The following is a 21805-nucleotide window of genomic DNA, read 5'->3' as shown; positions in this document are numbered from 1 at the left end:
TTACGCTAATTAAAATCTTAAGCGACAATCGTTATTCATACCCAGTCGGAGAACTCAAACATATAAGATATTAAACATGATGAAATAAAAAGAATGTGGGGTAGGTTGTTGAACTTTTATCAAACAAACCATTTGTATGGGTGTTAAATTTTAGTTAATGTTGAATAATTAGGTGGAAGAGAGAAGATGATGTCGGAGAGAGAGATATGATGTGGAGGGGGTTGAATGTTGAAACCAATGTACATAGTCTAATCCAACGGTGTTAGTGTAGACACGCTGTCAAAGTCAAGTGTGGAGAGCGAGTCACTCCACCAATCTCTTTTAAGTGAGAGTGCGGCTATAATTTCTCTCTAGTTAAGCTCAAAAGAATTTATGTCATTTGTTTGTTCTTCACTCTTATAATTCTCCACAACCTTTTCACATTCCGCTCGTGGATCCCTTTTGAATTCATCAGATATTCCGTTTTAAGCTCTTCTCTTTTGAATTCGAATTCCAATTTTGAACTGAATATAGCTGCAGATTTGAAAGAAATGAGTTGCTTCAGCTGTTGTGAGGATGATGATATGCATAAAACTGCTGATTATGGAGGTCATAACCCAGCCAAACACTTTCCAGGTATCAAAATTGGATCTTTCTAACCAAAAATCAAGACTTTACTTGTTTTTGTTTCCTTACTGGAGTTTTGGTTTTGGTGTAAAGGGAATGATGCAAGGCACCACCAAGCCTCTGAAACTCCAGTTGTGAAGGTGCAGCAGCCTATCGAAGTACCTACTATCCCTTTTAGTGAACTCAAGGAAGCAACTGATGATTTTGGATCCAATTCTCTCATCGGTGAAGGCTCCTATGGAAGAGTATATTACGGAGTTTTGAACAACGATCTGCCTTCAGCGATTAAAAAGTTGGATTCTAACAAACAGCCTGACACTGAATTCCTTGCCCAGGTTTTCTGTTTTCTGAGTTAATTATGGTCACACTAATTAATGTCTGACTTTGTGTTTAAAAACTTGGGAATATTTGACTTGCTTGTAGGTTTCCATGGTTTCTAGGCTTAAACATGATAACTTTGTTCAACTTCTTGGCTACTGTGTTGACGGGAATTCACGGATACTTGCCTTTGAATTTGCCAAAAATGGATCTCTTCATGATATTCTTCATGGTACTGTTTTTGCTTATAACTATTAACACACTTGTAGAGTCTAGACCTATTCTTGAGCTTTAACAACATATTGTGTATGATTGATTCCTCAGGGAGAAAAGGTGTGAAAGGAGCACAGCCAGGTCCTGTCTTGTCGTGGTATCAACGAGTGAAAATTGCAGTTGGAGCTGCAAGAGGCCTTGAGTACTTGCATGAAAAAGCTAATCCGAACATCATTCACCGTGACATCAAATCCAGCAATGTCCTACTCTTTGAAGACGATGTTGCCAAAATAGCTGACTTTGATCTCTCTAATCAAGCTCCTGATATGGCAGCTCGCCTTCATTCCACCCGTGTTCTTGGAACTTTCGGTTACCACGCCCCTGAGTAAGTTGGTAGAATTTCTTAAGAAGACATGAATTGTTTGAGCTCTCAAGTCTCAAATGCTCTTCCTTTTTTCTATACAGATATGCAATGACCGGGCAGTTAAATGCCAAGAGTGATGTCTACAGCTTTGGGGTTGTCTTACTCGAACTTCTTACAGGTCGAAAACCTGTTGATCATAGATTACCCAGAGGCCAGCAAAGTTTAGTCACATGGGTACTAATTTCTCTCTATCTTTATCCTCTTACATATAGCATGATCACCGACCATATAAACTGTTACTTATGCATCCAGGCTACACCTAAACTGAGCGAAGACAAGGTTAAACAATGCGTTGATGCAAGACTCGGTGGCGATTATCCTCCAAAAGCTGTTGCTAAGGTATAAAAAACGAAACCAAACTTTTCATAATCTCAGATTGCGTTAACGTTTTAGAATGCATTCATTGTTCTTCTTAACCTCAAGTGATGATGATGATTCGCAGTTAGCCGCGGTTGCTGCGTTGTGTGTGCAATATGAAGCAGATTTTAGGCCGAATATGAGTATCGTTGTCAAAGCTCTTCAACCTTTGTTGAATGCTCGAGCCGTAGCTCCAGGCGAAGGAGTACATTAGCAACCGCTGTCTCGGCGTTTCTCTTCTTACCGGAAAATTTCATTTTCATATACATCAGCAGTCAAAACTTAATGTGCATAGAAATCTCTGTAATGTTTATTTTTTCATTATTTTTTCCAAACATTAAATCCGTTACCCTTATTATTTGGACTCTTGTTTACTTCACAATTAACAAGAATCATCAAACAAATTAAAATTATAATTTATATGTAAATAAATTGTTCTCGTTGTTAGTATGCTCATTTGGGTCGTAACAAAAATAGGATTAGTGTCTCGGTACCAAAAATCTTTGAAGAGCATGTCCACAGATAAAAACGCCACAATTAACTCATTATCATCCATTCAATTTTGAAAATAGTCAAAACCAAAAACAAAAAACATCCAAATTTAGAAAAACCATATAAATCTTTTATATATACGTAACATTTCTCTTCCTTTTTCTAATCTATTCCTTTCCAATCCACGTCCAAAAAACAAAACCAAAAAAAAAAAGACAAAAAAAAAATGAACACTCCAATAAAACTCGCCTTTCTCATTCTCTGCATTGCCCTAACCGCAACAGCATTTGTAGTCCCACCAAAACGTGACGCCGTTTCACCAAACCACCAAAAAGCCGTCGATGGAATCTGCAGCGTTGTGCAAGACAAACGTCTATGTAGCATTACCCTAAGAAATGTCCCAAGCGATGATCCCGCCGTTTTGGTCCGTTACTTAGCCACGGCAGCAGAAGCGTCCGTTAAAAAGGGTTTGAAATTCCTCGCCGGAATCAAACCAAAATACAAAGGAAACGCCTTCGCCACAACATGCATCACCGGCTGCGAGAAACAGCTACACAACGCCTTAGACGACTTTGCAGATTTCTGGAAAGCCGCAGGAAAAAACCTAACGAGCATGGCTGAGAATTACTTCACATGTAAGAAGAAGATGACTTCCATCTTCACTTACCATTCCACTTGTCTCGATGACATTTACGACAAGACGTTGCACAAGGTGGTCGAAGGAGGAATTGGGCTTGGGAAAAGAATGAGTGGTGAGTCTGTGGATGTGTTCGCTGGAATGGGCAAAGTCTTTAACACTTTCAACATTAAGACCAAACTTAACCAGAAAGATACCGACACGTTGCTCCCACCGCCTTTGTCCTTTTACTACTATTGATTTTATTTATCAATATATATTATATATATCATAAAAATTTGAAAAAAAAAAATGTACTGCTTCGGTCGATGGTGATGAATAATTTGCATCGATTGGGTTTTCAGATATTTTGGGGATCTTGTAACCAAAGGTTCCTTTTGATGTATGTTTGTAATTAATATGTTATGGATTATAATCATGTATGGACCTCGTGATTGGAAAGGATATGGAATAATGTGATTATCCAGTAATAAAAACGTAATTAACGTATTTGGTTATATGTATTTTGTGTATACACTTTTACTCATATTTGCGTTAGTTTTCTTTCTTCATTGATGAACCACATTCTTACGTAAATTCGGAAATCAATGGCTATATACATTGTTTTAAAACACCAAAAACTAACGCAATTTGATTCCCCGTAATCCGTCATTATTAGTGACAAACAAATTAAGTTTAAACCATTGCTAATTAATTCCATATGGTTTAACGAACTTTTTACCAAATCATCGTACTCAGCCGAAGATGAATACCATTTCGTCGCTGACTACACTTTTGTGGATACAATCTGTTTTGTTTGTAGTATATACCCTTTATATATGTTTAGTGGGCAAAATATGTAGTTCTTAAAACAAACCTGTAGTTATTATAAGACTTATTGGTTTTATTACCCAACATGCTACTGATCGCTGATCAGCCGAAGATTAATTCCATTCGGTCGCTAATTTATATATTTTGGCTGTTGCAACACGTCTGTTTTTCTTTCTCGTAGTGATGAAAAAAACAATACCAATAGTAAGAGTAAATCATCACATCTTTACATTAAACCAAAAAGATATATCTTACTATTGATTTTTTTTTTTCACTATGAAAAGATGTAAATGTAGATATTTAAAAAAAGAAAGAAAATATCAATTAAAAAGCAACTTAGAAATTTTTTCTTGGTGGTTCACATATTATAATACTTATATATTAAGTTCCGAGGGATAAAAAATGTAAAAAGAATGCTTCTCGTTAATTAATCAAACTGCAATAGCTTCGTTTATATACATAGAATTTTGCAATAAATCCACACGTACGGGATGATTTTTATTTGCTGGTGCATACGTGAAGTCAAAGTATAATTAAATCGTATGACAAACTAAACTGGTATGTAATGGCTTTGTACCAAAAGAGTTAGTTTTACAGAAGTTTTCTGAATATTTATAATTTAGTTATAATCTGGTTTATTCATACTGCACGCAGACCAGTTAACCAATGGAATGAGGGTGAAAAGAGCATGCTTTAATGTTTCGACCGAATCGTATACATAGTCCAGCTATGAATGACTAATTTTAGAAGGCTTTTTTTTGTAACTCGGTTTTATACAAGTTTGGTCCGAATTGACATAGTTGACATAGTTTTTAACTACGGATTAAAACTAAAAAAGATTACAGCGAATATCACTTAGAAATTAGAAATTTCTATTTATTTAATTTTTAGTCAATCAAGCCACCACACCTTCTAACAGGGGGCGTACGCCATATTTATCTTGCGGTGACCAATTTTTAATCCACAACTAAGCAATTACAAAAACAAATCCGTAAAGTTAATTATAGCTTTTTCGACCAAATATTCTCAGCCATTCGTCGACCGAACATCTCTCCCTCTCCATGCAAAATCCATACACGTTCCTAATTTTAGAAACCAAAAAGCTTCTATATAAACCTCCAGCATCCATCACAATAGATACTGGCCCAAGTCATTCAACAACTTGGCTTTTATCTAATAAAGCCCCTCCCTCTCCGATTAACCATTAAATAAAACCGGAGGGAGAGCAAAAAAATAAAAACAAAAATATACAAAACCAAAAAAAAAAATCTAAAAAAATGATTGGAAAAGTTGTTGTCTCGGTGGCCTCCATCCTCTTAATAGTCGGAGTTGCCATAGGAGTCGTTGCCTTCATAAACAAAAATGGTGATGCTAATCTGTCTCCGCAAATGAAAGCGGTTCGAGGAATTTGCGAGGCGACTTCCGACAAAGCCTCATGTGTCAAAACTCTCGAGCCGGTCAAGAGCGATGACCCAAACAAGCTAATCAAGGCTTTCATGCTCGCTACCAGAGACGCATTAACCACATCGTCTAACTTCACGGGTCAAACCGAAGTAAACATGGGCTCGAGCATCTCGCCAAACAACAAAGCCGTTCTTGATTACTGCAAGAGAGTTTTCATGTACGCGCTTGAGGATCTCAGCACCATTGTTGAGGAAATGGGTGAAGATCTTAACCAGATCGGGAGCAAAATCGACCAGCTCAAACAATGGTTAATCGGTGTTTACAATTACCAAACTGATTGTCTTGACGATATCGAAGAAGATGATTTAAGAAAGACGATTGGTGAGGGCATTGCAAACTCCAAGATTCTCACTACCAACGCTATTGACATCTTCCACAATGTCGTTAGCGCCATGGCCAAGCTTAACAACAAGGTTGACGACTTCAAGAACATGACAGGCGGAATCCCCACTCCCGACAACAAAGGAGCCCCTCCTGTTGTTGATGAATCTCCCGTGGCCGACCCTGATGGTCCTGCTCGTCGTCTTCTTGAAGACATTGACGAGACCGGAATCCCAACATGGGTTTCAGGTGCTGACAGGAAGCTCATGGCTAAGGCTGGACGTGGCGGTAACGGCGGTGCTGTAGGATCAGAGCGACCTTTGTGGTGGCTAAGGACGGAAGCGGACAGTTTAAGACGGTTCAACAAGCCGTTGATGCTTGTCCTGAGAATAACCCAGGCCGATGCATCATCTACATCAAGGCTGGTATCTACAGAGAGCAAGTAATCATCCCTAAGAAGAAGAACAACATCTTCATGTTTGGAGATGGTGCAAGAAAGACAGTCATTTCTTACAACAGAAGTGTTGCTCTCAGCCGTGGAACCACCACATCCCTTAGTGCCACAGTTCGTAAGTCTCATCAAACCCGAATTCACTAGTTAGGTTACACATATATATTTTTCTCTACATAATTCATGTTTTCGATATACATTGTGCAGAGGTTGAATCGGAAGGATTCATGGCGAAATGGTTGGGATTCAAGAACACCGCCGGTCCAATGGGACACCAAGCCGCGGCTATCCGAGTGAACGGAGACCGGGCCGTGATCTTCAACTGCAGATTCGACGGTTACCAAGACACCTTGTACGTGAACAACGGTCGTCAGTTCTACAGAAACTGTGTCGTCTCGGGAACAGTCGACTTCATCTTCGGCAAATCCGCAACTGTGATCCAAAACACACTAATTGTTGTCCGTAAAGGAAGCAAGGGACAATACAACACGGTCACAGCCGATGGAAACGAACTGGGCTTAGGGATGAAACTTGGTATCGTCCTCCAAAACTGCCGCATCGTTCCCGACAGGAAACTAACGCCAGAGAGATTAACCGTGGCGACATACTTGGGAAGGCCGTGGAAGAAATTCTCGACCACCGTGATAATGAGCACCGAGATGGGAGATTTGATTAGACCAGAAGGTTGGAGGATTTGGGATGGGGAAAACTACCACATGTCATGTAGGTACGTTGAGTACAACAACCGTGGACCAGGAGCATTCACTAACAGAAGAGTTAACTGGGCTAAGGTCGCTAGGTCTGCAGGTGAGGTCAATGGCTTCACTGTTGCTAACTGGTTAGGTCCTATTTACTGGATTCAACAAGCCAATGTTCCTGTCACGATTGGATTATAAAGTGTATAAATAAAATAAAGGTTTTTGTGCAAAAAAAAATTTATCAAATTCGCTTTTTTTGCAACTTAACCCGCTACCTATAGAAAAAAAAATATGCTTTCGCTACCGTCAAGTTTATAAAATTTTGACAAATAATATGTCAAATCGAATCCCTTGCGAAAAGAAGTTTTAGCTCTATTTTTGCAATTTTGAAAATTTAATTTATATGACCGTGAAAACGTTTACAATATATGTATAAGATTATATTGTGTGTTTTTTTTTTCTTACTTTTTGATTAATCCGTATTTTTAAAAGTGGTAGGTAAAATTGCAAAAATTGTCAAGATAGAAGATTTGTTTGTACAAAATCCTAAAATAAATAAAAGTAGTACGTGTTCCATCTAAAAGGTGAAAGACGTTATAGGATAATTTGCGCAGGGAGACGAAGTAGTAAAAAGTTTTCAAAGTTGTTTTTTTCCAATCAAGCTTTTCTAGTTTTGAAAAAAAAAATTTCGTTTTAATAAATTTTTAAACAAAAACATAATCAACTATAAATAACTCTTACATATATATGTAGGCCTGGACGTTCGGGTACCCGTTCGGTTCTGGTTTGGTTCCGATTCTTTCGGTTCTAGAGTTTAGGATCCATATAGGAACCAATCAATTTCGGTTCGGTTCCGGTTCTGGTTCTTTCGGTTCTGAAGTTGAGGATCCATTCGGATATTTTTTTTCGGGTATTTTTAGGTATTTTGGATATTTTTGGGTATTTTCGAATATTGTCGAGTATTTTTTGGATATTGTAAGTATTTTTAATATATTTTCCAAATATTGTTGGTATTCGGATATTTTTGGTTATTCGATCTAAAAATAGAGAGACTCACAAAAATGCCATTTTTTCAATACCCCTTTTCAAAAATGCCCCCTTTGGCTGTCTATTTTTAAAAATACCCCTTTTTATGTACAAAATGACTAAATTACCTTTCTTTTAATAAAAGATATCACAAATATATAAGGAAATATAACAAAATTAGGTCCACAAAATACAAAATATTTTTGGCGGGAAAAGTGATCCCTCAATTTTTCCCTCCAAAACACTTGTAAAAACTTGTAAAACCTTTAAAATACCTTGTAAAATTTTCCCGTAAAATTTTTTCCCGCCAAAAATTTTTCCTGCCAAAAAAGTTTTTTTGCGGGAAAAGTGATTCCGTAATTTTTTTGGCGGGAAAATTTTACAAGGTATTTTAAAGGTTTTTTACAGGGTATTTATAAGGTTTTACAATGTATTTTAAAAGGTTTTACAACGTATTTATAAGGTATTTATAAGATATTATAAGATTTTACAAGCTATTTTATAAGGTTTTACAAGTTATAAGATTTTACAAGTTTTTTATAAGGTTTACAAGTTTTTTACAAGTTATAAATTTCTTATAAAACTTTATAAGTACCTTGTAAAACCTTTTAAAATACATTGTAAAACCTTACAAAACACTTGTAAATACTTCGTAAAACCTTTAAAATACCTTGTAAATTTTTCCCGCAAAAAAAATTGCGGAATCACTTTTCCCGCAAAAAAAATTTTTTGGCGGGAAAAATTTTTACGGGAAAATTTTACAAGGTATTTCAAAGGTTTTTTACAAGTGTTTTGGCGGGAAAATTGCGGGATCACTTTTCCCGCCAAAAAATATTTTGTATTTTGTGGACCTAATTTTATTTCAAATAAGGGTAAAATGGTCATTAAAAATTAAAAGAGGGCAAACTTAAAAATGGACTCTCAAAGGGGGCATTTTTGAAAAGGGGTATTGAAAAAGGGGCATTTTTAACAATTTCTCTTAAAAAACTAATATTTTTAGATATAAACTCATATTTCGGGTATTTTCGGGTACTCGAAATATTTCGGTTCGGTTCGGTTCCGGTTCCGGTTCTTTTGGTTCTGAAATTTAGGATCTATTTGAGTATTTTAAAATTTCGGTTCGGTTCCGGTTCGGTTCTTTTTGCTTCGGTTCCGGTTCGATTCTCGTGGTTTGGTTATTTTGCCCATGTATAGTAACGACTATTTTAGGGAAGTTAATCCCAAATTCCAAATATATATGGACGCTAGAGGGAATGACGAAAATACCCTTATTAAGATTTGGAACTGCAAATTTACCAAAACCCTCGTTTTATCTTCTCTCGACGGCGACGAGAGAAACCGCCGTCACGAGCTCCGGCAAAAGTTCTTTCGTCTTCACCGTTCGGTGTGAAACTTAACCAGACAGAATTCGAACACTTGTGCTAAAAAACATGAGGGGATTGATTCGGGCTAAGTTCTTGAGCAATCTGATTCGATATTGCTCTAGAGGTACGCATTCAGACGATCGTAGCCTACGATCGTCGAAGATGATTCGTCTGTACACCACTGGTACGTTTATATGATCTGGATCACTTAGTATCAATCCGTTTAAGAGGCTTGTTATTTGATTGGATTGGGATGTGTAATGGCAGGAATGGAACCTCAGTTGTCTCCAGATCTGATTAAGATAATGGATCAGAGGCTATCGGCGATAGAGCACCGAAATGCTCTTCTTCAGAAGCTTATCAACCAGGTAAACCAAAGATTAAGCTCATTCTTGTATTAAGCTTTCCCTTTGGTAGTTGATTTTTGACATGATCGATAAACTGTGTTTTCCGTTGTTCGAAGACAGCCTGAGTACTCACCAGAAGAGTTTTCAAGAGCTAATAAGGAACTTCGGAAGCTGAGAGATTCAATGTTTCTCATCAATGATTTGAGGGCCAAACAAAAGGTAGTGAATTTGCTTTACTGTCTTAATCTGTTCCAAAGATCATCATTGATTAGGTTTAATTTCTTTTGGCAGGAGATTGATGGACTGAAATCTCTCGTGTCAGAGAGTTCGGATGATAAGGACATGCTTGATATGGCTGTTAGTGAATTAGACGAGGCAGTGGAAGAAGAAAAAAGACTTCAAACTTTGCTGCTTAAGTCTTTGCTTCCTAAAGATGAAGCTGATGAGAGGGATTGCATTTTGGAGGTGAGAGCAGGTACACTTGTGAACTAATGGTTCTTAAACGCCGACATCATCCACAAATTTATAGAAGCTGTCTGTAGTTATTTCATTTAGACCACTGAATGTTTTGGTTAGGCACTGGTGGTGAAGAGGCTTCTTTGTTTGCCATGGACATTTTCAGAATGTAAGTCCATCCACATACTGCAGGTAGAAGCAAGTATACTTCTTTGTACTTGAACTTTAATTATTTTTTATCCGGTTTTGGAATATCGATAGGTACGAAAGGTATTCACAGAAGAAAGCTTGGAAGTTTGATATTGTAGACATCACCGAGTCAGATATGAAAGGATATAAAGTAAGTAACTTCTACCCTTACTTATATGAATATTGGTATTCCAATATTGCTCTGTTCTACTGCAGCTAAGACCTTGAATGTAATTGCCAGGAAGCCAGTGCTGCAATTTGTGGAGCCAGTGTCTACGGAAAACTAAAGTTTGAGAGTGGAATTCACAGGGTTCAGGTATGTTATGATATATGAATCACATTCTGATTTTCTTGACTAGTCATACAATATCAAATAATCACTCTTGAACATTTTTGCACAGCGTATTCCTATCACAGAGAAATCTGGACGAATTCACACCAGCGCTATATCTGTTGCCATCCTTCCCCAGGCTGATGAGGTTCCAACCAAAGTTTCTCCAATCTTATTTTTGATAATTTTATCTTACAAACGTACATTTTCTTTTATTATCATTCTTATGGGTTAATCTTACGAACGTATATACTTTCTGATCATCTGTCTTACTGGCGGCTACTTACAGGTAGATGTTCAGCTAAGGAATGAAGATTTGAGGATTGATACTTATAGGTCTGGTGGCTCAGGCGGTCAACACGCCAACACAACAAACAGCGCAGTCCGAATAATCCATCTTCCAACGGGGATGATGGTCTCAATCCAAGATGAAAGGTCACAGCATATGGTACTGAACATTTGTTTCACCCACAACGCTTTCTCCCTTCATCTTACACATCCTACTGAATTTTTTTATATCTTTGTAACAGAACAGAGCCAAAGCACTTAAAGTACTCTGTGCAAGGCTTTATGAAATCGAAAGGTTGAGAATACAGAGCAGTCGATCAAAGCTACGGTCAGATCAGGTACATATCAAATCAACAATCTTTTTCTTATGTTTTCAGTCAATATTACGTAACTTTATTTTCTAGCTTATCAATGTCTAAATCCCATGAACAGATTGGCAGCGGAGATCGATCTGGACGAATCCGTACATACAATTTTCCACAAGGGCGAGTGACGGATCACCGTGTGGGAATCACTCTCCATGCCATTGAAGATATGATGCAAGGAGAGATTCTGGACTCATTCATTGATGCCCTCCTCTTACGCCAAGAAATGGACGCCATTGCTTCTTTCAGCTCCACTTCATGAATGACTGAGGGGTAGACCAAACCCAAAAACCCATAGCTTGTCGTCAGCTGTCAAAAACGTTAGCAGCAGTAATAAAAATCCATTGAAATGAAAGGAGAGAAAGAAATAGAGAGAGGGAGAGAGAGAGAGAGAGAGAGAAAAGAGGGAGCCAGGGAAGAGGCAGTGCATGGGTAGAGACAAAACAGAGTCGTTTAATGTTTTAGTAAACTCAATCCATGCTCTGCTTGTTCCCTGTCTCTCTCTATCATTACCACTTCTTTCATTGCAATACCAATCTAACCTTTGAAATTGGCCAGTTCCTTGAGTTTCTTTGTGTTTGGGTTTAAATAGATTTTGGAATCGTGTTTCTGTACGCCTTTTGTGATGTACTACACCAGAATTCACCAGAAATATTTGTACTCCCTTGTTTTGCAAAGTCTTGTACTGCCCGATCTGGCTAAAGCGTACAATTGTTAGTATTGCTAACCCTCTAAATTAGCTGGAGGGTTCTGCTTTGTACGACTTTTTGTTTTTTTATATTGGTAAATCGGAAGGTAGAGAAATAATGAAGCTACCACGTGGTAGGACCCAAAGCACAACGCAAGTACACTTTTTTTTTTTTGTTTTTTGTTTTTGTTTTTTTTTTTGCTTGATGGTTATATTAGTACACACAATTCTCTTTCCAGTACCGGTACTACTACACAGCCTCTCGGAATTTGTTTGGTTTACTTTTGAAAACAAAAACTTTGGATTGGTTCAGTTTTGGTTGAAAAATTTGATAAAATAACCAAGTAATAAGAACATCGAAATCAGAGAGATTATTAAGTAATAAGAACATCGAAATCAGAGAGATCCCATTCTGCAATTGCGTCATCTTCTTTGTAAATCTCCGTACCAACATCAACCGATGTCCAAATCCTCCTCGCCGGAATCGTACCGGGATCCTACAACATAACCAAATCAAAACCCAAACCGGAAAAATCAAAAGAAACAAGTATCAACAACAAAAAGACCAACCGGTTCAACGAATCAATCAATCACCTGGTAGAAGTAAAGCCTACTAGACAAGCCACCAACATCAAGCTCCCAAGTTCTCGGGTCCCCCACCCAACCATCACCCAACCGGGTCGGATACCCATATTCACCCCAAACTGGGTGAGGCAAAAGCTGAAGAATCTCCTGAGCTTGTGGGTTACTAAAAGCATCACAAGTCCCCACCGGAAGCTCTACATGCTCGGCGTTTCCCGGTGCACAGTAAACATGGTAAGCCTCGTAAGGAAAACTCAGTGTGTCCGTACGGTGGACTCTGGTGCCGTTTCGAAACGTGTGGTACGGTGGGCAGTTGTGGAGACTCTTTGGGTTGCACCAAAGTGAAGTTTCAGGGTTTATGATCATCTCCGAGTAACGAGTTACGTCGGTGGTTACGTCACCGTCGCAGGGCTCGCCGTTGTTCTTCCAGCAGCTTCCGATGTCGAGAAGATAGAATTGACTCTTAGGTCCTCCTCCTTGTTTTATGTTTAGTGTCAGTCTCACTTTGAAGTTTGGCGACTCCGGAAGCTAAAACAAAAACACAACACATTTCAATATTGGGCCTTCAATATTTCATCACAAAGATCATTTCTTTTTGAGAAATTTTAGACAAGTACTAATTCTTTATTTGTAGATTAGAGTTTTTTTCCTAGACAAGAAAAAAAAAAACTTTTCAAAAAGGTTTAAACTAAAGTTAGTGTTACTTACTGTTTTGAGCATTCCTCTAGTGTCATAATGGTATCCACCAGAGAATCCTTTAGTGGCATCAGCTCTGAGGTAAAGCATAAGCCATGGGTACTTAGCTGAAGTCTTAAGCTTATGTTTAAATACCCATCCACCAACACCAACTCTCTTCTCCCAAACAACCTCGTAATAACTTATCCCATTAAACCCATTTCCCAATTCTGCATCCAGATCGTACGTACCATTGAACCATCCCTTCATGGTCTGACCATCTCTCAGAAGCTCGGTCTTTCCGTGGTTCAGCGTCGGTTGGTTCATACAACCGCTGCCGAAACAGGGGAATAATCCGGGTTGATTGAAAGGTGGGATTTTTTTGCCGTTTTTAGGGCAAAGACCAGATTTTGTGTCGTAGTTTCCATTTTTGAGCATTACCATCCAGAAACTCCACGGGTTTGGTTTGTCTGAAACTTGACAGAGAGATCCTAGATAGAGTTCTTTCTCGACCGCGTAAAGGTCAGGGTTATGCAATGCTGATTCTGATATGATTCCTGGTTTAGGCTTTCCAATTCCTAGCTCGTTATCCGAGTCAGATACCTTGTGCATCAAGGAATAACCAACTGTCGAAAATTATAATTAGAAACAGAGAAAACAGAGGAGGAAGAAGAAGAAGAAAAAGAAGCTTACTTTTTGTGTTGTTTGACTGGTTTTTTCTGTATGCTTTGATGCATTTAGATGACACATCGAAGCAGTCAGCGGCTCGAGGACTACCCATGTGAGGAGCTTCGAAGCCAACCTCATTGCAAAAGTTCCAAGCTTCAAACGCCACTCTGAGACCGTCTCTCTTCATCCCAGGATCTCCAACCGCTGATCCATCGTCTCCATAAACCAGGAGAAGCAAGTTAATCACGGCCACGATTGGAGCCAATTGCTTCATTTGTTTTTTTTTCCTCAGTTTCTGCATTTATTTTCCTTGTTTTTTTTTTGGTTAATCTATTTAAGCTTTTTTTGTGTGGACTGTAGTGGGAGTTGGTAATGATTCACTCTGAATGTAATAAATGCTTCCAAAAGTCAAAGAAGCTGTTACTCTTCTTAGTGGCGATTATTGAGGGAGTAACCATGACTTGCTCTTTTCGATCTAGTACTTGGATCATAATACATTCTAAAAATGCATTTGCGTTCAGAGTGATTATATCTTAAACCAGCTGAAAACGAATCCTAAAATGTTAACAATATATAGACACAGGACTATAATCATAAAAACTACAGGAGGGTTAAACCAAGGTGAAACCCTGATGGAGATTAAACCGAAAATAACTGATATTTGGATTTGTGAATGCAATGGTATGATTGCACTCTAGAGAGCAACAAAACATGTTAAAGTTTCAAACTTTTTCTTCTCAATTCAAAACTCAAAAGTTGTGTGTCACATTAGTGCATTCTGTTATGTCATTAGGCCCATGGGTTTAGTGGCTTTGTCAGAGGGATATATAAAAGTTCGTAGGTTGGGTTTCACAATTCAAAATCTATAGATTCGGGTTCTCGAGCCGGGTCAAGATTTAGCGTGTGCTTTACGCTGGGAATTTTTTAGTTTCAACTTTCAAACATGTAGGGTAAGGATTTGGGTCTATTTGACACGTGATACGATTCTCCAAAAGGTTTTAGTGGGAATCGAACCGCTTAACTTTTTTTTCTTCCCCGGAAAGAAGGTCCCACGCCTACTGAAAAAATGTCAATTTAGTTGGACTGTGATAAAGATAATCAAGTGAATTAGCAAATCCAAGATATTTAAAATTAATAGAAGTTAAATATTTCTGTGCCCAAAAAAAAAAAATCAATTACAAAAAACAGCAAGTCCAAACTTCATCGAAAGATCTGATTAGCGCCTCACACGATTTAATAATGTGTAGTCACTCTCACATCAATGTTTGGAATAATATTGCAAGTAGTAGTTTGTTTTTCTTAGAAAACTAGTATTTCATAACTTATTCCCCAAGTAGTAATTCTTGCCAGAAAAGTATTTGACAAAAGATATACTACGTGGGTAGGTGAGAATAATAGAAAGCTAATTTATGTCAGGAATGACGTCAGGATCGTTATTGGTTAAAGACTTTAGATAAGATTCATTGATTCTGAAAAAAGGCAACAGAAGAAGTAATGCGAGACCATTCCTTCCCTGCCTCCCTGGAAGTAAGAAAGGTCCCTTTTTCAGCAGTTTTGACTTTTCTTTTATTTCCTGTTGAATCGATAATTCAATTTTTTTGACTTGTTTCTTGCTCGTAAAGTAATAACTCAGCTTCACGTGGTTCCAACCTTGAATGGTTGTGCAAAGATATGGATATGATCTGATCATAAAAATATAATTCTATAATGCTTAACTACAAAATAAACTAATGACATTACGTTTATGGGGTTTCGATATTTGTTTTGTTTAACGCAAAAGCGCATATGCTTTTACATCCGTTGGCAAAACACAATTATGATAACAAAGATTACTAGTGAGAAATGGGATTTTGCACTTGTCAATTTGTCTATCTATAGTCACAGGCAGCTAATGCCAACGAGAAAGTCAACTAAAGCGATGGAAAAAATCATTCATAATTCAGCGTTTTTGGTTTTTGATGTGTACATATATAATAATAGAAACACGCATATACAAAATTCGAGTTTTTATATTAAACTATGATTAGGACATATGGAGGCTGCTAATAATTAACATAGCTAATTAACACTAGCTATAATAAGAGATCAAAGATATTGTATAAATGAATGATTCACGGGATTATACAAATTATGTTGTCCTTCCGTTTCCGTATCGAAACATTGTATTAAAATAATAGAGTTGTAGTTGAACAAAACAGCTAGACTACTCGGTTAATCGCTGTGATCAATTCGTTTTTTATATTTTTTTTATGCTATAATTAATGATCTTGGTCAGCATTAGACAACAAAAACTATCTTACATATTATATTTTATTAAATTCATAAAAGGTCTAATCACAAGGCCATATTTATTACTACGCCAATTGTGGTATGGTCCAATTTTAACTATAAGAAAAAAGACTATATTATTTCACAAAATTCACCAGTGATATCTTGACATCCATTAACTCTTTCTCTTGAACAAATCACGGCTTGTTCGTCAAGAAATAAACAGAGCATATATAGAACTCACATGAGTCCTTCCAAACTTCACTTACAATTATATAAAAATATTACTAGTACATATATTTAAGCAGAGAGAGAGAGAGAGAGAGATCTTCACATTTTTCAACTGCTGTTTATACGGCAGACACCAAGAAGCCGCTAAACCCTAATCACTTTCTTCTTGTTGCTTTTCGAATTTCGAGGTATATATAATTTTATATTCTCTGCTTTAATTATCTTTCTACTGGAAACTCTGTACTTTATGTTCTTGTCTGGACCGTAGCTTCGGTTATTCCTTAATATAAACGACGGATCTTGCTTCAGGTTTCGTTATTTTTTCAGATGAGTTCTTGAAGAAAATAAAGCAGATCTTTAATTAGGGTGTTTTCATGGTTGGTGAAGACTGATCTTTTATCAAAAAGGAAAATATATTAAATGTGAAAAGTCTTTGTTTTGTGTCATACATGTTTGGGCTGACCTTTATGTCCCCTATATGGATATATGCTCTGTCTTGAAGATCTCATTAGCTCATATATTTAGAAACTTATTTCTCCTCTGTTCTTTCAAAAGCTCAGGATCATAAGGTATCAGTGAAACTCCAATGGCTTCAGAGAGCGGCTTAAATGGAGATTCAAATATAGTAGAAGAGGTTTCTGAGACCAAAAGAGGCAAAGAAAAAGAAGAAGTGAAGAAAACAGAGAAGAAGGACGAGGAACATGAGAAAACCAAAACGGTGCCGTTTTACAAGCTCTTTGCTTTTGCAGATTCCTTTGATTTCCTCTTAATGACCCTCGGGACGCTTGGATCTATTGGAAACGGTCTCGGCTTCCCTCTCATGACCTTACTGTTCGGAGATCTCATAGATGCTTTTGGACAGAATCAGACTAATACAGATGTTACCGCCAAAGTCTCCAAAGTAAATCAAACGATGTTTCTGTCTTTATTAGGATTCATTTCAAGATTTGACTTGCTTAATACTTTCTGTAATTCACTCACAGGTTGCTCTGAAGTTTGTTTGGCTTGGAATCGGTACTTTCGCAGCTGCTTTTCTCCGTAAGTTCATTGGATCTGCCGAAATATTTAAATTTTTTAAGAAAGATTTAAAACAAAACTAAGAGTTTAAACGTGCTTGATGTCTATGAATGTTCAGAATTGTCTGGTTGGATGATATCTGGAGAGAGACAAGCAGCGAGAATAAGGAGTTTGTATCTAAAGACAATCTTAAGACAAGATATTGCCTTTTTCGACATCGATACAAATACCGGAGAAGTTGTTGGAAGAATGTCCAGTGACACTGTGCTAATCCAAGACGCCATGGGAGAGAAGGTAGCTACCAAAAAAAAAGTCAACAAACCGTTCTAAAGTTTCAGACTATATTTGTTAAAACGACGACGTTTTTGGCAGGTGGGAAAAGCTATACAACTTCTTGCAACATTTGTAGGAGGCTTTGTGATAGCTTTCGTAAGAGGATGGCTTCTAACTTTGGTTATGTTAACTTCAATTCCTCTTCTTGTAATGGCGGGTGCACTTCTGGCTATTGTCATTGCTAAAACAGCTTCTCGTGGACAAACTGCCTACGCGAAAGCTGCGACTGTAGTTGAGCAAACAATTGGTTCTATAAGAACGGTATTTAGGCTTTCTTATACACTTTTACTTAGCCATAAATACGAAAACAATAAAGACTTACTATCTACATTTTTGCAGGTTGCGTCGTTTACAGGAGAGAAACAAGCGATAAGCAATTACAATAAACATCTTGTCACTGCTTATAAAGCAGGAGTCATTGAAGGTGGTTCAACTGGATTGGGTCTTGGAACGCTCTTTCTTGTAGTCTTTTGTAGCTACGCTTTAGCGGTATGGTATGGAGGAAAGTTGATATTGGATAAAGGGTACACAGGAGGACAAGTTCTCAATATCATCATCGCTGTTTTAACTGGATCCATGTAAGGACCATTCATTAACAATGCCTCTTTGGTTTGTTAACTTCCCTGCAAACTAATTTGAGATATCTTTTTCTTCCTTCCTTAGGTCGTTAGGTCAAACATCGCCTTGCTTAAGCGCATTTGCAGCTGGACAAGCCGCAGCTTTCAAAATGTTTGAGACAATTGAGAGAAAACCTAACATAGATTCTTATAGTACAGATGGTAAAGTTTTGGATGACATTAAGGGAGATATTGAGCTTAAAGATGTTTACTTCACTTACCCTGCAAGACCCGACGAGCAAATATTCCGCGGATTTTCACTGTTTATCTCGAGTGGTACAACAGTGGCTTTGGTTGGACAGAGCGGGAGCGGGAAATCAACTGTTGTGAGTCTGATTGAGAGGTTTTACGATCCGCAAACTGGTGAAGTTCTCATAGATGGTATCAACTTAAAAGAATTTCAGCTAAAATGGATTAGAAGCAAGATTGGACTTGTGAGTCAAGAACCAGTTTTGTTCACTGCAAGCATCAAAGACAACATTGCGTACGGCAAAGAAGACGCAACTATCGAAGAGATTAAGGCCGCTGCGGAGCTAGCAAATGCATCTAAATTTGTGGATAAGCTTCCACAGGGTCTGGATACAATGGTTGGAGAACACGGTACTCAACTTTCAGGTGGGCAAAAACAGAGAATCGCTGTGGCTAGAGCTATTTTAAAAGATCCAAGAATCTTGCTTTTAGATGAAGCTACAAGCGCACTTGATGCAGAATCCGAGAGAGTGGTTCAAGAAGCGCTTGATAGAATCATGGTTAACCGGACTACAGTTGTGGTCGCCCATCGGTTAAGCACTGTGCGAAATGCGGATATGATCGCTGTGATTCACCAAGGCAAGATTGTCGAAAAAGGTAAACTAATTGAGATTCTTATACAATCTTTGCATAAATGTATGTGTGTGTGATTTTATTTGACTTGGCCAACTTAATGTATAGGTTCTCACACTGAACTACTAAAGGACCCGGAAGGAGCTTATTCTCAGCTGATTCGTCTACAAGAAGAGAAGAAATCTGATGAGACTGCAACGGAGGAGCAAAAGATGTCATCAATTGAATCATTCAAACAATCTAGTCTGAGAAAATCGTCTCTAGGCCGGTCTCTAAGCAAAGGAGGATCATCCAGAGGAAACAGCAGCCGCCATTCTTTCAATATGTTTGGTTTTCCAGCAGGAATTGACGGAAACGTCGCTCAAGATCAAGAAGATGATACTACTCAACCAAAAACCGAACCAAAAAAAGTCTCCATTTTCAGAATCGCTGCTCTAAACAAACCAGAGATTCCGGTACTAATACTCGGATCAATATCTGCAGCAGCAAATGGCGTTATTCTTCCAATTTTTGGCATACTAATCTCCAGCGTAATCAAAGCGTTTTTCCAACCACCTAAAAAGCTAAAAGAGGATACAAGCTTTTGGGCAATCATATTCATGGTTCTTGGTTTCGCATCCATCATCGCATACCCAGCACAAACCTTCTTCTTCGCCATAGCTGGATGTAAACTGGTGCAGAGGATCAGAAGTATGTGTTTTGAGAAAGTGGTTCACATGGAAGTTGGATGGTTCGACGAGCCAGAGAATTCGAGTGGAACCATAGGAGCAAGGCTATCAGCAGATGCAGCAACAATCCGTGGTCTAGTTGGAGACTCTTTGGCTCAGACAGTTCAGAATCTTTCGTCTATATTGGCTGGTTTGATCATTGCGTTTTTGGCTTGTTGGCAATTAGCTTTCGTCGTCCTCGCGATGCTCCCGCTTATTGCACTCAATGGATTTCTATATATGAAGTTCATGAAAGGTTTCAGCGCAGATGCAAAGGTAAACTAGTTACGAGTTGTCATACATATACCAACTAGATTCTCTCGTTCGATTAAAATTACCTTAAATCATTGGCAGAAAATGTATGGGGAAGCAAGCCAAGTAGCGAATGACGCGGTTGGGAGCATAAGAACCGTTGCTTCATTCTGTGCAGAAGACAAAGTGATGAACATGTACACCAAGAAATGTGAAGGTCCGATGAAGACAGGGATTCGTCAAGGCATAGTCAGTGGTATTGGTTTCGGATTCTCTTTCTTCGTCCTCTTCTCTTCTTATGCTGCCAGTTTCTACGTTGGAGCACGCCTTGTCGATGATGGCAAAACAACCTTCGACTCTGTTTTCAGGGTACGAAAACAAAACACACAACAGGTTGATGATAAATGCCTTTCCTTCAGAGTTTCTTGATTCTTGTGATGTTTAACAATGCAGGTTTTCTTTGCTTTGACAATGGCGGCTATGGCGATATCTCAATCGAGTTCGTTATCTCCTGATTCCAGCAAAGCCGATGTAGCTGCTGCTTCGATTTTCGCAATTATGGACAGGGAATCGAAGATTGACCCAAGTGTGGAATCTGGAAGAGTGTTGGACAATGTTAAAGGAGACATTGAGCTTCGTCATGTTAGTTTCAAATACCCAGCAAGACCAGATGTTCAAATCTTCCAAGATCTCTGTCTAAGCATCCGAGCGGGAAAGGTTAGGATTTCAAAAACTTCATTCTTTGAGAAAAAAGGCAGAACCTTTGAGTAAATCTCTCTTCTCTGTTTCACATTCCAGACAGTTGCTTTGGTCGGAGAAAGCGGGAGCGGGAAATCAACGGTGATCGCATTGTTGCAGAGGTTTTACGATCCGGACTCCGGTGAGATCACTCTTGACGGTGTAGAGATCAAGAGCCTGAGACTAAAATGGCTGAGACAACAAACGGGACTTGTGAGCCAAGAACCAATCTTGTTCAACGAGACAATTAGAGCCAACATTGCTTATGGCAAAGGAGGAGACGCGAGTGAATCCGAAATCGTATCTTCAGCTGAATTATCTAACGCCCATGGATTCATCAGTGGTCTACAACAGGTAAAAACTCAACCTTTAGGGTTCTTAATTCTCCAGATCCCAAATCAATGGGTTCTCGGGTCAGGTCAAATTAACCGGAGATTACTTAACTGATTTAGGGTTATGATACGATGGTGGGAGAAAGAGGAATTCAGTTATCAGGTGGACAAAAGCAACGAGTAGCCATAGCCAGAGCCATCGTCAAGGATCCAAAGGTGTTGCTACTCGACGAAGCGACGAGTGCTCTTGACGCTGAGTCTGAACGCGTGGTACAAGACGCGCTTGATCGGGTTATGGTAAACCGGACTACAATTGTGGTAGCTCACCGGTTATCGACGATTAAAAATGCTGACGTAATTGCCGTCGTTAAGAACGGCGTCATCGTTGAGAAAGGAAAGCACGACACTTTGATAAATATCAAAGACGGAGTTTATGCTTCGTTAGTTCAGCTTCATCTCACCGCAGCTTCTTAAATTAATTATCTTTTTGCCCTTTTATTTTTATTTTTTTGTCAATTAGGCCCCTGTAATATTATCGTTGTTGTCTTTCTTCTATTTTGAGTAATTTCTTTGCTCTTATATTATTGGGGTAGTGTAATGTATAAATACAGTTTGACATTGGGTGTTCAAAACAAGAATATCCAAAAATATCATTTTTATTATGACGATAACATCTTATTGCTAGTTGACGAAATTTTATTTTTCCACAACTCATAT

The 21805-nt window shown here is 38.2% G+C and overlaps 6 protein-coding genes across 11 annotated transcripts; 5 read left to right on the top strand and 1 right to left on the bottom strand.

Moving 5' to 3' along the window:
* Positions 1 to 352: 352 nt before the first annotated feature.
* Positions 353 to 2300, top strand: LOC9318170 (probable receptor-like protein kinase At2g47060). The gene is made up of 7 exons (XM_021029363.1): positions 353 to 615; positions 700 to 941; positions 1030 to 1156; positions 1249 to 1522; positions 1603 to 1735; positions 1814 to 1900; positions 2004 to 2300. Exons 1-7 carry the CDS (start codon positions 531 to 533, stop codon positions 2130 to 2132), a joined length of 1077 nt encoding a protein of 358 aa, XP_020885022.1. The 5' UTR covers positions 353 to 530; the 3' UTR covers positions 2133 to 2300.
* A 244-nt stretch (positions 2301 to 2544) lies between these two features.
* On the top strand, positions 2545 to 3546 carry LOC9318169 (probable pectinesterase/pectinesterase inhibitor). Its single transcript, XM_021029364.1, has one exon. The coding sequence runs from the start codon at positions 2637 to 2639 to the stop codon at positions 3285 to 3287; it is 651 nt and encodes a 216-aa protein (XP_020885023.1). The 5' UTR covers positions 2545 to 2636; the 3' UTR covers positions 3288 to 3546.
* Positions 3547 to 4987: 1441 nt separating this feature from the next.
* LOC9318168 (pectinesterase 4) lies at positions 4988 to 7058 on the top strand. The gene is given in 3 exon segments (XM_021029477.1): positions 4988 to 5942; positions 5945 to 6211; positions 6301 to 7058. Coding segments are annotated over 3 exon segments (1764 nt in total). The 5' UTR covers positions 4988 to 5134; the 3' UTR covers positions 6990 to 7058.
* A 1973-nt stretch (positions 7059 to 9031) lies between these two features.
* LOC9316345 (peptide chain release factor 1) lies at positions 9032 to 11972 on the top strand. Of its 2 annotated transcripts, none has more exons than XM_002882055.2 (11): positions 9032 to 9365; positions 9449 to 9549; positions 9649 to 9747; positions 9820 to 10003; positions 10105 to 10153; positions 10246 to 10324; positions 10415 to 10489; positions 10575 to 10652; positions 10794 to 10952; positions 11035 to 11130; positions 11225 to 11972. In XM_002882055.2, the coding sequence occupies exons 1-11, from the start codon at positions 9248 to 9250 to the stop codon at positions 11417 to 11419; spliced, it is 1233 nt and encodes a 410-aa protein (XP_002882101.1). In that variant the 5' UTR covers positions 9032 to 9247; the 3' UTR covers positions 11420 to 11972. The 2 variants fall into 2 exon arrangements, with proteins under 2 accessions (XP_002882101.1, XP_020885135.1); XM_021029476.1 differs by having other exon boundaries at positions 9078 to 9365; positions 9645 to 9747.
* Positions 11973 to 12158: 186 nt separating this feature from the next.
* On the bottom strand, positions 12159 to 14335 carry LOC9318167. 2 transcript variants are annotated; one of them, XM_002880231.2, is made up of 4 exons: positions 13796 to 14335; positions 13136 to 13728; positions 12440 to 12955; positions 12159 to 12342 (listed from the first exon to the last, which is right to left on the bottom strand). In XM_002880231.2, the coding sequence occupies exons 1-4, from the start codon at positions 14070 to 14072 to the stop codon at positions 12220 to 12222; spliced, it is 1509 nt and encodes a 502-aa protein (XP_002880277.2). In that variant the 5' UTR covers positions 14073 to 14335; the 3' UTR covers positions 12159 to 12219. The 2 variants fall into 2 exon arrangements, with proteins under 2 accessions (XP_002880277.2, XP_020885134.1); XM_021029475.1 differs by having other exon boundaries at positions 13136 to 13705; positions 13796 to 14236.
* A 1915-nt stretch (positions 14336 to 16250) lies between these two features.
* Positions 16251 to 21772, top strand: LOC9316344 (ABC transporter B family member 4). 4 transcript variants are annotated; one of them, XM_021029472.1, is made up of 12 exons: positions 16251 to 16450; positions 16825 to 17171; positions 17254 to 17308; positions 17406 to 17581; positions 17660 to 17881; positions 17960 to 18198; positions 18284 to 19083; positions 19168 to 20042; positions 20121 to 20387; positions 20472 to 20735; positions 20817 to 21110; positions 21209 to 21772. In XM_021029472.1, exons 2-12 carry the CDS (start codon positions 16857 to 16859, stop codon positions 21560 to 21562), a joined length of 3861 nt encoding a protein of 1286 aa, XP_020885131.1. In that variant the 5' UTR covers positions 16251 to 16450; positions 16825 to 16856; the 3' UTR covers positions 21563 to 21772. The 4 variants fall into 4 exon arrangements, with proteins under 4 accessions (XP_020885131.1, XP_020885132.1, XP_020885130.1 ...); XM_021029473.1 differs by having other exon boundaries at positions 16251 to 16458; positions 16831 to 17171; XM_021029471.1 differs by having other exon boundaries at positions 16251 to 16458; positions 16826 to 17171.
* Positions 21773 to 21805: the final 33 nt, after the last annotated feature.

This window comes from Arabidopsis lyrata (assembly GCF_000004255.2).
Source record: "Arabidopsis lyrata subsp. lyrata unplaced genomic scaffold ARALYscaffold_4, whole genome shotgun sequence".
Classification (NCBI taxonomy): domain Eukaryota; kingdom Viridiplantae; phylum Streptophyta; class Magnoliopsida; order Brassicales; family Brassicaceae; genus Arabidopsis; species Arabidopsis lyrata.
This window is presented reverse-complemented; position numbering and strand designations above follow the sequence as displayed.